This window comes from Petaurus breviceps, unplaced genomic scaffold (assembly GCF_028583685.1).
Source record: "Petaurus breviceps papuanus isolate PSGF00001 unplaced genomic scaffold, PetGlider_PUasm1.0 90847, whole genome shotgun sequence".
Lineage (NCBI taxonomy): Eukaryota > Metazoa > Chordata > Mammalia > Diprotodontia > Petauridae > Petaurus > Petaurus breviceps.
In genome coordinates, this window is record NW_027187360.1 from 22188022 (window position 1) to 22203906 (window position 15885).

Below are 15885 nucleotides of genomic sequence, written 5' to 3' on the forward strand. Positions count from 1 at the left end.
CCCCCCCCCCCCCCCCGTAACTTTCCCCCTTCCATCCTCGCCAGTTTCCCCACCCTGGCCCCGGGGCTTCTCTCCCTCTGTGCCCCCTCCCCCCTTTCCCTTCTCCTTTCCCCTGCCCAGGGAGGATGTATGTCGTTGATGCATTTTTAGGAACTTTGGGGAAGGGGAAAAATGTGGATTGCGCCCCTCCTCCTCCTCCCCCCCCCTCCCCGCGGTGTAGCCTTATGGGAAAACCGGAGCCCTGGCCAGCCTCCTTGTGTTGGGGGAGGGGAGGGGAGGGCGGGAGTAGTGGTGTTTGTTTTTAAATACTTGGGCTCTTCTCCTGTCTGAATCTCCCCCTGAATTCAGGACTTAAATTCAGTCAGGATTTATTGAGCACCTGCTATGTACTGACTGCTATGGATGAAAGCATGGAGTTTGGGAGATAGAATACTCTTGTATTTGAGCATAAGTATAATAAAGAAAACAAAACTAACATTCCTGAAACAGAGGGAAAAGATTTGTTTTTATAGATTTGGGCTTTGCCATTTTCCTTGTGTTGCAAAATGAAGATTCTCCCTTCCCCCCCCCCCCCCAAAATGTTCAAGTCAGCAACAGGTGGAATTTCCTGAACGGTTTCCCCCCCTCTTACAGGTGTGAACCGGCACTTCCACATGATCTGCATCAGGGACAAGTTCAGTCAGAACATAGGGAGGCAGATCTCCTCCAAAGTCATCTGGGACCATTTAAGTACTATGTACGATATGCAAGCATTGGTAAGGAGTGAGTTCCAGCACAATGTTGGGCTATAAATAAAAGTGAGAGGATTTAATTCTGTAACTTAATAATAATAATATCCCCATGAGTTCCTACAAGCTAAGAAACCTCTAAACAGTAGTGCCTGGCTATAAGAAAATAGGGTATGTGGAAATCCTGCCTAAAACATTTAGGGGGATAGTTGCTAAAACTGTAAAAATTGTTTTGAAGTTGAACTCAGCTAACCTGAACCCATTAGTAGATTGTTAGAATTTGAAGGGGGCCTTAAAGATCATCTTGCATCCTCATTTTACAGATGAGAGAGCTGAGACCCACAAAGGAAAAGGAATTTGCTGAAAGTTGTACAGCTAGTTAGTGGCAAAAACAAGACTAAAAACCCAGTGTTCCTGAGCCCTCTTTCCACTATACTAAGCTGATGGTCCATAATTTCTAAGAATCTGCACAAATTCAGTTACTGGAAGGAAATCGCAACTTCGCAGTTTTCAGAGAACTATCTCAGTACTCCCCTTTCCTCTCTCAGATGAATATGGACTGCAATGGAACAGTCTATTGTAATGAGCCAAACAGGCTGGCCCAGTCCAGATGGAATCCCAAGATGTTCAGGTATGAGGCAGTGAAAAGAACATGGGTTGAATAAAAAAGATCTTGGTTTAAGTCTAGACTGACATTTGCTGAGCTTCATTTTCTTCATCTGCTAAAGAGAGATAATGCTTGCTTGCACTCCTGCCTCAAAGGTTGTGTAAGGATAAAATATGAATATATACAAAATGTTTTGTGTCTCAGTTGAGCTCTTATTTAAGTTCCTGACCTCAAAAAGTGAGGAACAAGCTGATCTTTGAATCCCAAAAGTGTTTTTAGGGACTGAAACTAATAGGGTGTTGAAAAGCCATTGACCTGTATGTTAAAAGGATACCACTTGTCTCTTCTTCAGCTGGGATTCCTACAGTTGGTTGTTTCCGAGATCCTAGCATCCTACAGGCCAGTGACCTTTTGCTAACCTGCTTAAGAATGCCATTATGTAGCTAGGTTCTTTATTTTCTGGAAGCTTTGGCAGTACTTAAATGGTGGTCTTCTTAAGCATTATGCTGTATCCTTTTCTTGACCTGGTTCATACCATTTTTGTAGAAAATCTCTAAGTCAGTACTGTCCATTCTCCTGAGTGAACTGGTGATAGTCCAATATCATGATAAGAAGGGAAAGTGGATAGAGTTTTCCCCACGGGCCAAATTGAATATTTAAACATAAGTACAGCAAGTGTAGAATCTATGATAAACTTCGAATTTTATGAAGACATTCTATTTACCTGATTTACTGTGTGAATCACAAAGCTGTATTTGTGCTGTTCAGCTTTTCATAGGTCTGGCCTAGCTCTATGTATTCATCTGTTTAAATGTATTCTCTTTAGTAGAACATAACCTCCTTGAGGGCAAGGACTTTTTCATTTGTTTTGTATCTCCAGTGCCTAACACAGAATAGGGGCATAATAAATACTTATTGAATGGAATTCTTTGAGTTTTTTTTTTTTTTTTGTATTTTTATGAAAGAGGCAAATAACAGGCAAGCTTTAGTAGAAATGCTTATAGGAAGTAAGGACAACAAAAAAAAATTGTCTTATTAAAGATGTTAAGGTTTGTTAGGGTATGTTAAGGTTTATCTTCAGTCATTCCTAAAGTCATCCTGTGAGGTAGATAGTGCAAATATTAACCCCTTTTGAGGGAAAATAGTGAGGAAAATGAAGCTCAGAGAAGCTGCTTGTCCATGATCACACAGCTAGTAAATGTCAAGGCAGGATTTGAATTCAGGTCCCTTGACTAGCCAACTTCAGTTTTCTTGGGTTCTAATCCCAGCTCCTCACGAGACCCTAGTTCACAAAAATGGGAGAGGAGTAGAAAGAAACATTGAAAATACTTTTCTCAAATTTCTTTACCATTTAAATTTCTTTGCAAATCCTGTTTCTTTAATGAACTCAGGTTTAATTATTTTGTTTCCTTTTGTTTACTCATACACTGTTCTACAATCTTCTGACTAGATCATCTGCTCATGCTTCTTTGCATGTATACATGTTCGCATTTATTCCTGTTTTTAATTGTCCCATGATATTTATGATTACTTCTCCCATTCCTCTTTTAATTAAGGTCTGCTGTATATTTTTTTCTCCCAATTTCTATCCATATATGCTCTCTGCCAACCCCTCTTCAAATTTTTGGGTTATTGCACACTTAGAGAATCTGTGCCCCCAACCCTTTGCATTAACATTCTGTCTCATTTCTCTGAACTTTATTGGCTTTGAGCAGTTTCTCTTGGTATGCTAGAATATGTAGGCACAAAACTTTTAATCCTGATGCAAACTCATGCTGAAGTTAAAACCATAGTTTTGCCTCTGAAGTTATAAAAGGAAACTGGGTGGTGTACTTACAGCTTTTACTATATTTGAAGACATGTTCAATTTATTTTTTCATTAGGTTTGTTTTTTTAGTCCCTTTTTTCCTTTTCTGGATACCTTGTGTTCTTTAAAATCCATGTTTCAGGTGGATAAGTGATAAGTATTTTACAACATGTACAGCTCATATTCCAGAATATACTTTCATACTACTGAAATCAGCAGTAAATGACTTTTAGTTGTAGTTACACTAATTAGTGGTGGCATTTTCTTAAAAATTTTGAATTATATGCCCAAATTGACAGCTTTTTTCTTTGTTTCTTTGAAAAACAAAACTGTACTTTATTTGATGTTCAGCATGAGTCTGAGATTCTTCCATTCCCTAATTCAGAGAAGAACTTCATCCTACCTGAAGAAATTATTCAAGAGGTCAAAGAAGGTAAGAATTAATTCCAGGTTTAAGTCTGTCAAGATTAAGTAAGAATATTGTACATTGATAAGCCCTTCAACAAGTATAACAGACCAGCCTAAGACCATTGGTCCTTATCACTAGTTGAAAAGAATTGTTTTGTGCTCAATAAAAAGGCAACTAAATGACAACATAGTTGCTGTGATTTATTGTCACTTCTTGACAGGTCTTACAGTATCATAGATATAGAACTTGCATTCCTTTTAGTTTTCTTTTTGAAAATTACTGCTGTTGGCTCAAAAATGAGCTGATTTTGTGTTTTTTTTTTTAAAGGACCTGTTTAAGTAGTACCATTCAAGTTTTTCTAGGGAACCTCCTTAGAATTTAAGTACAGCTCTCAGTAGTTATTTTTTATGTTTGTGTTATATCTTCATCTGTTTTTGGCTCAAACATTAGCTTTTAAGGCTTTCCAGGAAAGAGAAGTTCCCGCAGTACTTACCCATTGTGGTGATGTGAATGTGTCAGATTCTCAGTGAATTTTTTTTACTTAATTCTTTTTACAGGAAAAGTAATGATTGAAGATGAGGTGAAGGAAGAAATAAAGGAAGAACTGGATCCACACACTGGTACTGAAGATGGTAATTATGTAAACTGTGCCATACCACATTCACCTGGTTTATCCAGGAGGGTGTATCATTTAATACAGATTCAGCATAGTTTAGCATCAGTATTTGACCTTAGTCTTTTTTCCCCCTATCAGTCTTAAATTGTCATCTGGAGAATAAATTCCAACTGCTAATGAATCCATTTTAACTTTACTGTAAAGAAGTATCTTTTTTAAAATAATAATTCAAGGATCTGATTTCTAGTGATATTATTATCATTATGGTATAGTCAACTTATCACTGAGCCCCTCCAGGCTTAAATAGACTGCTCCTCACATGATAAGTGCACAATTAGCTCAGTACTAGCCTCCTGGTTAAAGTTTTTCAAGGCTGGCAGCTAGAACCTTCCAGAGCTTACACTCTTCTGGAGCAGCCTTCATGAAGCTAGTATTACTTTGATGTTATGGTGAGGTATCAAAAGAGGACTTAAAGGGAGCAGCTTCTTAGCAGTGCTGACAATTTTCTCTTGGCTCTGCAGTACTGTTATACTGACGAGTATCTTCAGTAAATTATAGTACTAATGTTGAAGAGTGTTGGGGGGAGGAGGCAGAGAGGAGGAGGGAGATGGAGACAGAGACAGGTGATGGACAAATATAAAAGTAAATCTGAAGAATGACTTTCAGATACAACTAGCCATGGCATATGTATAAAATCTACTTCCAGTCAAATCATATTAGAACAGATATTTACAATGAAATTTATGTAATAAAAATACTTATATTATGCCAAGTAATGGTTCTGTTAATGTGGCAATATTCAGTACAACAAAATCCCAGTAAAACAAAATCTGTACAACTAGTTGATAACTTACAATGACATCCATACCAAAATGTTGGATAACTTTAAGATTTTTTTCCCACTAACAGTGACAGGTATATTCCTAAGTTGAATGTATGACTATAGTATAACTTAGCAAGGATGGGAGATGGGAGAAGTGATATGGGAACATTAAAAGATTTTCTGACTATTATGTGTATGACTGTTAATTGTAATAAGGCTTACTTAATATGAAAGAAATTTTAAAAAATACTAAATATTTCAAAAAGTTCAATTATATGGTTAATGAAATAGCAAAAAAAATCTGTTTCTCAGTTTTTACATCTTCAGGAAATTTGGGGAAAGGAGCTGAGAAGTCCAGTGGCAAAGAGAAAGAAAAGAGTTCATCAGACTCTGGATCTAAAGAGGGTGCAGATAAGAGGAAACGCAACCGGGTCACAGAAAAGGTCTTAAATGCAAACAGCAATCCCTCTAGTCCGAGTGCAGCCAAACGTCGAAGAACATAGGCCGTTGCTAATAACTTAGAGAAGAATAAGAAGGAAACAAAAAATTGATGATGTTTACTTTAGTGGAAAGAATTTTTGACAAGTTTTTATTAAATGACACAAATTGTTCAGGTGGTACATATTGTCATTTTTGCTAATCATTGGGAAAGGAGTGTGAAAAGATTAGCCTGAGGGAAGAGGCTGAGGAATGTATCCTATACTTGCTAGAAATATGGTTTGAATACAGAAAAGAGTTTAGCTTACCTTGGTGGCAGTAGCATATTTGTTGAGCATTCTAGCTGATTCTCAGATTTCCCAAGGTAAAATGGTAGCTTTGCAAGTGTGTACTTAAGGAATTTTGTGATGATATACATAATAGAAAGATTATTTTATGTATTCTTTGTGTTTTGAAGTCAAAATTCATTTCTTAGAGATGTGCTGACCCTTTAGGTTCTTACCAGTTTTCCTTGATTTGGTATCTGAAGCCAGTTGTAGGATCAAACATATATATATATATATATATTATATAGTTGTTTTTTTTTAATCATAGTAAAACAAATGCTAGGTGAACTAGGGAGACAATTCAAAGGGGGACCTCTTTCAAATGAACAGATTACCATGTACTTAAGCAAAGCATTATTCTCAAATACATAGCTTTGAGCTAGGAGCATTAAATGTAAAAGACAGCATTGGCTGCTGTGTCGAAAAAAAAAAAAAAGTTTTAATTTTCTACCCACTGAAGTAAACATAAGATCTCTTCTTGGAGACTTCAGTCAAACCTGTCCACTTAAGGTCAAGTATGGGATTGTAAACATTTTTTCACCGAGTGCATCATGAGTCAGGGGTCTTGACTGAATTGCTTTCTAGTGCCACAAAATGTGATAGAACTTCTCTTCTTGCCACCAGAGAGACCAAGAATTGGATGTTTTGACTCATTCGTGTGTACTGTATATAATTGGTTTAGTATTTCATTATTTAATTTTTAAGAAAAATATTTTACTAGTGTTTTATATGGAAATAATATTGCAGAAGCTTAATCTTGTGTTGTATTTTTTCTGAGAAATTTGTTTTAAGGTCATGACTATTTTGAGATACTTGTTGCTCGGTTTTATATGCTGGAATATTGAACATTTGTAGCAGTTCTTATTTATTATGCAGACGGTTGCAGACAGACCAAATAAATGACAGTTTTGTGGGAGGGAATCTTAGTCTGTTAAACTGGCGTTGGATATGGCACAAAATGCTTATTTGAAATATACCCTCGTTTGACTGCTGAATAAAAAGTACTAAAAATCCCCTAAATTGTCTTGTAGTATTAATACCAAAGTGGGTTAAGTTTATATTTAAAAGATTTGTGAATTCTTAAGTGCCTCCTCCAGTGACCTGTACTCCTCTTGCAAACCTAAGAAGACAAATGATTTCACAGGTTATTCTGGTTAAAATAATTTCTCACCTGAGAGCCCTTTGGTAAGGTTTCTTTCCAGACTTAGCTACCTGAGGCTCTAGCTGAGTAGCAACTGCCAGAGCTTGCTGAATCCAGGCATAATTAAGAAGAACTCAGTCATTTCCATGCACAGGACCTGTGGAAAAAAATTTTACTAAATAACCCAAATTGTTAATGTTTTGCATATTCATGTATTTGCTAATCAGTCACTAATCAGAAACAGATTAGTTTAAGGAGAAAAGGCTGAGGATTCTACCTCTGGTTTCCATGAGATGATGAGTTGAATAAGATGAAATTGTATGGGTGATGGAGGTGGAGGGATGGCATTGATTTAGTAAACAAAGCCTGAGATTGCATTTGGAGAGAAGAAATAAGAAAAATTTGAAAAACAAACTAGTTTCAGATACTTAAAGAGAAAAGAGGAGACACGGGAATTAACCTAAGGAGGAAGAAAGCTAACAAAATAAGAGTGAGACAAGGAAAGTCAGAAAAGGTAAGTAAAACAGTTGGAGGGTAAAGTAAATTGAAAGACTTTATGGTTATTGGCATAAGTTGGTCAGATAGATTGAAGCTATGAGTCATCTGGGATAAACAAATGCTTTAGATCACTTAGAAATTCCACCTTTCCCACCAGATTGGCGTAGATGATGTAAGAGGAAAATCGTTGTTGGAAAGGATGTGGGAGGGCAGGGAAATATTAAGCTATAATGATGAAAAGAATAAATTTGGAGAAATGAACAGATGAAGCCAAGAAATAAGCAGAACCATTTATACAGAGACTAAAAGATAACTCTGAAATCCATACAGTGACAACGGTGGCTACAGGGCATTGGTAAACATGCCACCTCCCTCCTGACAGATGAAATTTGAACTTAGTAGAGTATTACATGGAGAGAGATATTTAGAGCTTAAAAAAGTCAATTGGAAGCCCTTCCAGAAGCAGTGGGAGTTGGGTACTATAAATAGGAAACAACTGCTCTTGCAGAGTGATATTGTAGAGGCACAGAAGCTATTAGCTGAGAGATCATTTGATAAGGATCAAAGGAAGCATCGAGAAGTAGTGGTGGTCACTGTTTTGTAGCCCTAATAAGAGTTTTGTTATCTTCCTTGGGAGGAAGTATTTAAAAAATAAGAGAACCCACCAAGACTGACCCAAATAGATGGCTGCTACCCACTTCTAGTAAACTTAGACACATGAAAATGAAGCAATCTAAGAAGTATTACCAAAGATTAGGAAGTCTTCACAAGTGTTTTCCTCCCTCATCAGTTGAACGCAAGGGATGCATAAGAGAAAAACTGATTTAGGAAATTAGCAGCTAGCTAAGAAAGTGGTGCATGAAAATAGGATTTGGGCTTCCGAACCACAGCTTAAAATAGCATGGCATGACAGGTTCCTGGTCAGGGGTGGTGTAGGATCTAACAGCCCGATGAGGATGTACATGACAAGTGTCTTGCAAATTAAATTGAAAGGGATTAAAATGAAAAGAATGAGACTGTATGTGTGCATCCAAGTTAGATACCAAAAAGTAGTTATAATGAAGAATTATTATTGAAACACGCATTGATTCACTGGAGTAAAAATTCAAGAAAGGAATTAGTAATAAAAAACCCTTGGCCTCAAATGTCTTTACACAGGCAACAAAGTTTAAGAAACAAGGAGAAAAAGATACCCTAATACAAAGAGGGCAAATTTGACCTCAGATATCACTAAGACTCTTGAATGGAATTGTATATTGCTTGGATCAGCATACAGTCACTTCTACTATAATGCTTATTTTAAAAATGTGAATTTGTTCCACCCTGATCGATATATTTGAGAGCAATTTAAGCATAAACTGAATTTTGTGTTTGCTTATGTTACATCCTTGAGAAATAGCAAGAGAACATAAAAAACTTCACAAATTACAACCCTACCTGATGCATACCTCCACAAACTTCAGGGTTATTTTTGACATAATGTGATAAATGTTGTCTGTCTTCTGGTGCAGTAGGAGCTGTGAACTGAGGAGGGCTGGTCCAACCCTCCACTCCACCCTCTACCACCGGGTTGACTCCTCACTCCCATCCTCCACCAACCCAGGGTTTAGACCCAACAAGGCTATCTCTTGCCCTTAGCAACTCAACTTTACTACCTTGGGCTCTCTGGAAAAGGTAGGGGATGTCCAGGTGCAGACTGAGCATTAGACCATAACTACTGCAATATTTATGTATTAACCATTTAATATGTATAAAACTATACTTCTGTTTTCATTAGGTTCCTCTCTTTTTGTCTGTGCATCACTAATAAAGTTTTTGAGCACTGTACCTCAACCCCATTCTCCCTATAAACTGATTTCTATTGTGAGATTTTGCATGGCTTGGTGATTTTTAGGAACGAGTATGTCAAGTTACAGCAGAACTAACTGTACTTAATTCAAAAGATACAAGATGGGGAAGAGTGGGAATGGGGGGGGGCAAATAGCATTATATATTATATATTAAGAAGAAATATTTTTGTGAGGAAATCAAAGAACCAGAGTGTGGAAGCTTAATGGAGATCATTTGAGTGGTGGTAAGTGGAGGGACAAAGAAGAGTTTTTGTTCTGGAGTATATTACAAATAATTTTCTCAGATGTCTTTCCCCACTGTCTCCTCCTTCAGCCCCTATCTCAAAAGAAGTGTTCTTTCTCCTTACCAAGGGTAATCCTATATGTATGTGATCCCATTACATTTTCTCCAACACAGTGTCACTACTATCATACCCACTACCTCTCTAATTTACTTCAGTCTTTCACTTTACTGGCTCCTTCCCCAATGCCTCCAAACACATCCACATCTTTTTTCTTAAAAAAAAAAAAAGGCATTTGATGCTACAACCTTCCCCCAAATCATCTTGTACTTCTCCCCTTCTCAGCTAAACTTTTTTAAAAAGTCATTCCTCTTCTCTCAATTCCCCATACCCTCTGCAATCTGGCTTCCAGCCTCATCATTTGACTGAAACTGCTGTCTCCAAAGTTAGAAGGGATCTCTTAATTGTCAAATCTCTAACTTTTTCTCAAACCTCAATCTATTTTGCACTCTCTACAGCCTTTAATTAACCTTTTTTTCCTGGATCCTGGCCTCTCTAGGTTTTTGCAATATTTTACACTCCTGTCTGGCTTCTCAGTATTCTTTTGTGAATCTTCATTCAGGTCACATCCACTAATTGTGGTTATCCCCCAAAGTTCTGTCCTGAGACCTCTTCCCATTCTATACGATTTCACTTGATGATCTTATGAGTTTCCATGGTTTAAATTATCTATCTGCAGATGATTCCCAAATATATGTGTCTAGCCCTAATCTTTCTCCTTAGTTCCAGTCTTATCACCATCTGCCATTTGGACATCTTGAATTGAATGTCCCAAAGGACTCCTCTCTTCCTCCAAACTCTTCCCTTTTGCCGACTTTCCGATATCGCTGTCAAGGTACCCGGGATCACAAACCTTGACTTCTCACTTGTACTCATCTACTTATACAATCTCTTGGGGTTTTACCTTTTATTTATTATTTTTGTTACATTTTAAGTTCCAAACTGCCTCCCTTCCTACACACTCCACACTAGAGAAGCCCATCAACTGATGCAGATTTATAAATAGATATAAAATCATACTGTGTGTACTTCTGTTTATCAAGTCTTTCTCTGGAGTTGAATAGCGTCTTCATAGCTCCTTCGTAGTTGATTTGACTTTGTATAGTGCTCAGAATAATTTGGTTGTTAATATTGCTGTTACAATGTTCTCTTGGTTCTTCTCACTTCACTTTTCATTATTTCATTCAAGTCTTTCCATGTTTTTCTAAAATCCACCAGCTCATCATTTCTTACATCACAATAGTATTCCATCACTACTACAACTTGTTTAGCCATTCCCCAACTGATGGACATCCCCTTGATTTCCAGTTCTTTGCCACCACAAAGAAAGCTGCTATAAAACAGTCTCTTGTTAAGTCTTGCCATTTCTACCTTCACAACATCTCTTGTACGTGCACCTTTCTAACCCTTCACACAATGAACCCAGGTGCAAGCCCTCATCACCCTCATGCCTTGACTATTGCAATGGTTTTGTGGTTGTCTTTCTACCTCTGTGTTCTCCCATTCCAAGCCATTCACTGAGCTGCCAAAGTGATTTTGCTAATGTAGGTCTGACCATGTTATTGTGCCCACTACCATCACCACGCATACTCAATAAAATTCAATGGCTCTCTATTACCTCCAAGATCAAATATAAAAAGACTCTATCATTTAAAACCCTTTGCAACCTGGCTCCTTTCTATCTTTCTAGTTTTCTTATCCTCCCCCCCTCACCTTTTGCATACTTTACAATCCAGCCACACTGGCAAACTTACTGTTCCTCCTACACAACAGCCCATCTCCCTTTTCACTGTCTGTCCCCCATGCATAGAATACTGTCTCTGCCTCGTAGCTTCTCTGGCTTCCTTCAAGACTGCTCAAATCTTTATTTCTGCAGCTAGTCTTTCCCTTTCACCACCACTACCACCCCTCCCCCCTTAGCCCCAACTGCTAGTGCCTTCTATCTGAGATTACTTTCCATTTGTAATATATACATATGCATCTATATATCTACAGCTATGTATATCTATTTATAGTTATGTCCATACTTATTTGTATGTTCTCTCATCTATTAGAGTGTGAGCTCCTTAAGGACAAGTACCATGTTTTTAACCTTTCTTTGTATCCCCAATACTTAACACAGTGCCCAGAATGAAATAAGTATTTAATAAAGGCTTGTTTACTGACTGGATTGAAAGGGGAAAGATGAAGATTTGGGAAAACATCACAAGCTTGGCACAGAGACATAACATACCAATGGGGGACTTCAGTTATACAGATATCTACTAGATCTCTTTGGCCAAAAGCAGAACAGCTAATAACAAAATAATGATTTTCCTGAATGATGTATTTTTTTTTAAGCAATTGGGGTTAAGTAACTTGCTCAAGGTTACACAGCCAGGTGTTTCTGGGTGGGTGCTAAGTGTCTGAGCCCGGATTCGATCCCCAGGTCATCCTGACACTGGGGCCGGTGCTCTTGCTCGCTGTGCTACCTCGCCGCCCCTAAAAGATCTTTTAAAAGATTCAGGAAACAAGAGGAAATTCAATCCTAAATCCAAATTATTATAACAGAGGAATTGATAAAAATAATGGGAACCCTGGGGAAAAAAGTGGAAGGAGTGATCATTCTATCACAATTTTGGGAGAGAATGATCACTCCTTCCACCTTTTTCCCCAGGGTTGCTATGAACCAAGACATTAGAAAGGTATACTCCCAAGTGTTCAGAGGAAGAAGAGGTAGGAATCCCTGAACACTACAAGGTGAAGTCAGCTGAGAAGGTATTGGAGATAGTCAAGAATGAAATACTAGAAATAGAAAGGAAAATTATTTCATGAGGAGAGAAAATGGGAATTGTCAAAAGAGATGAATATGCATAGACAAGGAACTCACCAATCAACTTGGTATTCTAAAAGTAAATGTGCAAAAGATAAAAACAAGTGTAGGTAATAACAAAAGAATGACTACAAAGAAGGTTGTATCTTATGATGACCAGTTGAAACTGAGAATGTTTAGCTTTTAGAAGATGTGGTAGGGAAGAGGGATGGACATGATAGCTGTCTCCAAGTATTTGATGGACTGTCATGGGAAGAACAATTAGTGCATTGTTTGGTCCTAAAGGGCAGAATTAGGAGCAATGGGTGAAAACTATATCCAGGTAAATCTTGGCTTCATATAAAAAGTGACAATTGTGTTGTTGGGCCTTGAAAGAAGGCAAGGATTCTGAGAGGTAGAGATGAAATGAGATTTCATTCCAGGCATGGAAAACTTCTTTATGAGGCAGGAGGTACAGCTTCAAGTTCAAGGAATGGCTAGTAACCCAGACTGATTGGAACATACAGTTAGTTCATGAAGATGAATAATATGATGTAATTAACAAGCATTTATCAAGTACCTACTATATTAGGAACTGTGCTAGACACTAGGGATGCAAAGACAAAAGTTCCTGCCACAAGGAGCTTACATACTTTCAGAGACATACATATCAAGGTATATAAAATATAAAATAAATGCTGCATAGCTTGTAGGGGAAGGCATTAACTTTGGGGGAGATTGCAAAAGGCTTCTTATAGAAGGTGGCACTTGAAATGAGAGCTTCTAAAAGGAAAAGTGAGGAGAACTCAGCAATCCAGGCATTATAGTCTAAGGAAAGTCATAGAGAGAGGAAAGAGGGTCTTGTGAAAGGAACAGCAAGTAGCCAATATGGCTTGATTACGGAATTCTTAGAGGGATTTAATATGAAAGGTTGGTAGGTTGGAGAAGACTTTTATGAACTGATATGTAGAGTGAAGAAAGCAGAACCAGGAGAACAGTACAGGAATAGCAGCAATATTGTAGATGAAAACCCTAAAAGATGGCTGAAATAATTTTAAATGGGGGCAGTGTGTTGCAGCGGAAAGAATGCTGGGATTAGAAAACTGGGTTCAATTTCCATCCTTGCTACTTACCTCTGTGTAAACTTTGGCAAGTCACTTAATTTCTGTGGTCCACAGTTCCCTTAAATGTAAAAATTAGGAATTTGGACTAGATGACATCTTAATTTCCTTCCAGCTCTAAGAGTCTATGAAATACAATGAGCAATACTGGTTCCAGAGGACAGATAATGAATTCATGTCCCTCCTCTCAGAGAAGTAGTAAATCGTGGATACAAAAAGTTACATACACTGTCAGATGTAGTTACTATGTCTTGACTTTGCTTAAACCTTTTTCTTTGTTACAAGGTGACTTTGTGGTGGCAAGGGTTGGATTAACTGGGAAACAACTGCAGGGTAAAAAACAAAAAGCATCTGTAAAATTTATTTTAAGAAAGATAGTAGGATAGGTGGGAACCAGATCCAGATTATGGAAGGCCTCAAACACCAGGCTGAAGAGTGTACAGGTTTTTCACATAGGCCAATGGTCTCCAAAGTGACACAGAATTATGGGTGGTGGGGGTGCAGAAAAAAAAAAGTTCTTTTTTTTTTTATTGAAAATGGAAAAAAGAAGCCTTACTCATATTTAAGTGCAAATATTAACACTGGCACCCTCACGGTCCATACATCAGACATGCATGTGTCACCATCCATCTAGTACTCCTAGCAGAAATAAAAACTTGGAGAATTAGGGTGTCATTACATTTCTTTAGTAACTCCAGTTGGGGCTGAGAATACTCAGAAACTGAGGGAGGTTTGAGTATGAGTAGGTAGTCTGTTGAATTACCTAGACACCCCACCCACCTGGGCAGCAAAGCACTCCAATGGTTCAGGTAAGTTAGCCTGGTTACCAGTCCTTTAATAAGGAAAGAAAACTGAATCTATGTGCTCCCCACTCCCAGCACCTGACTTGGTTGCCAAACTCAGCATCTTCTCCCTCCCTTCTTCATTTCCATTCCTATCCCCAACTCTCTAGTACAGCATCTTGAAGTCTATAGTGGTATGCCACCAGGGCTGGATGAGGTAGGGCTAGACAGGTGGGACCAGGTTCAGCAGGCAGCATCATGAACTTAAATCCATGCAGCCCCCATAAGAAAAGCACAATAAATCCCTTGACTGGGAAGCATAGCAACAACAAAGTGCTAAGGAACTTTTTTTTACCTTGAAGGAGGAATTAGTGGAAGTTCTGGGATAGAATTTAAATGTGACACTTGTTTCTCTTGGTCTCACCCTCCCCCCTGGTCACTGAGAACTTCTTCCTCCACTTGCTCCACATTCTCCTTTACTCCATCCACTCTAATGAACTTAACTTAGAAATTTGGACCTCGTGGACCATTGTTATAAAAATAATAAGAAATCCCTTCCCCAAAACTTTCCACAAAAGTAAAGAGCCCATATTTAAATATTAACATCTTGAAGTTTTGTTATATGGCACACCACTGACTTACCAATGGAAAGTCTCATCCTGCATCTCATCAGTACCCTCTGCCCCTCTGACTGGACCCCTCTGCTTGTAGGGTAGAGCCAGGAGCTCCAGAAACTCTCTTTAAGAAGGGGCCCTAGTACAGAATCCACTTGCACAGCTTCTGGGTTGCTTTGGATTCTTTCATCATATTCTTGAACAGGGTACCTTCTCTCTTTCCCTCTTTCAGCTTCCTTTTGTGTGTTGTCTTCATTGCCTCCTTGAGGGCATGGGGGTGGGGTGGGGTAGGGTTGTATTCGTATTTGTATTCCCAATGCTGGTCATGTAGCAAGATCAAGGGATGGCAGGTAGACAACCAAAGTGTTCTACTGGTACTTTCCTAACCCGAAAAGAGAATTAATTGTATGGGATAGGTAAGCATGAATGGATTGTAATCAGTGTTGTTGGTAGGAGCTCCTAATTGATGTGATGACAGATCCAGTGGAGTATTTAAAGTGGTAAGTTCATCTCTACCTTATGTTGGTGGTGGTCACCTCAACCGTTCTTGTTTAATAACTTGTCAATTTGTCAGTAAACATTTATTAAGTGCCTTCAATGTGCCAAACACTGTCCTAAGCAATGGGGATACAAGAGGCAAAACAGTCTCTGCCCTCAAGGAGCTTACAGTCTAATGGAGGAAACCACAAGCAAATACGTACGAATAAACCAAATGCAGGAATAATAGCAAATAATAGATGGAAAGCACTAGAATTAAGGATTAAGAAAGGCTCCTTGTAAAAGATAGCATTTTATTGGGATTTAAAGGAGGCCAGGGAGATCAATAGGTGGAGCGGAGGAGAGAATGTTCCAGGCATGGCAAACAGCCAGAGAAAGTGCTTAGATATAGTATCTTGTTCATGGAACATCCAGGAGGCCAAGTGTCACTGGATTGAAGAGCACATGCTGGAGAGTAAGGTATAAGAAGACTTGAAAAGTAAGAAGTGGTTAGGTTATGAAGGCTTTGAATGCCAAACAGAGGGATTTATATTTGATGCAGGAGATGATGGAAAG

The 15885-nt window shown here is 38.3% G+C and overlaps 1 protein-coding gene across 1 annotated transcript in view; it reads left to right on the forward strand.

Moving 5' to 3' along the window:
* MRGBP (MRG domain binding protein) overlaps positions 1-6774 on the forward strand; it is a 7815-nt gene extending 1041 nt beyond the window's left edge. The window contains exons 2-5 of the mRNA XM_069072557.1: positions 634-755; positions 3494-3575; positions 4109-4183; positions 5303-6774. Of these exons, the coding sequence (XP_068928658.1) occupies positions 634-755; positions 3494-3575; positions 4109-4183; positions 5303-5493 (470 nt within the window). The 3' untranslated portion in view covers positions 5494-6774. The remainder of the gene's footprint in view (positions 1-633; positions 756-3493; positions 3576-4108; positions 4184-5302) is intronic.
* Positions 6775-15885: the final 9111 nt, after the last annotated feature.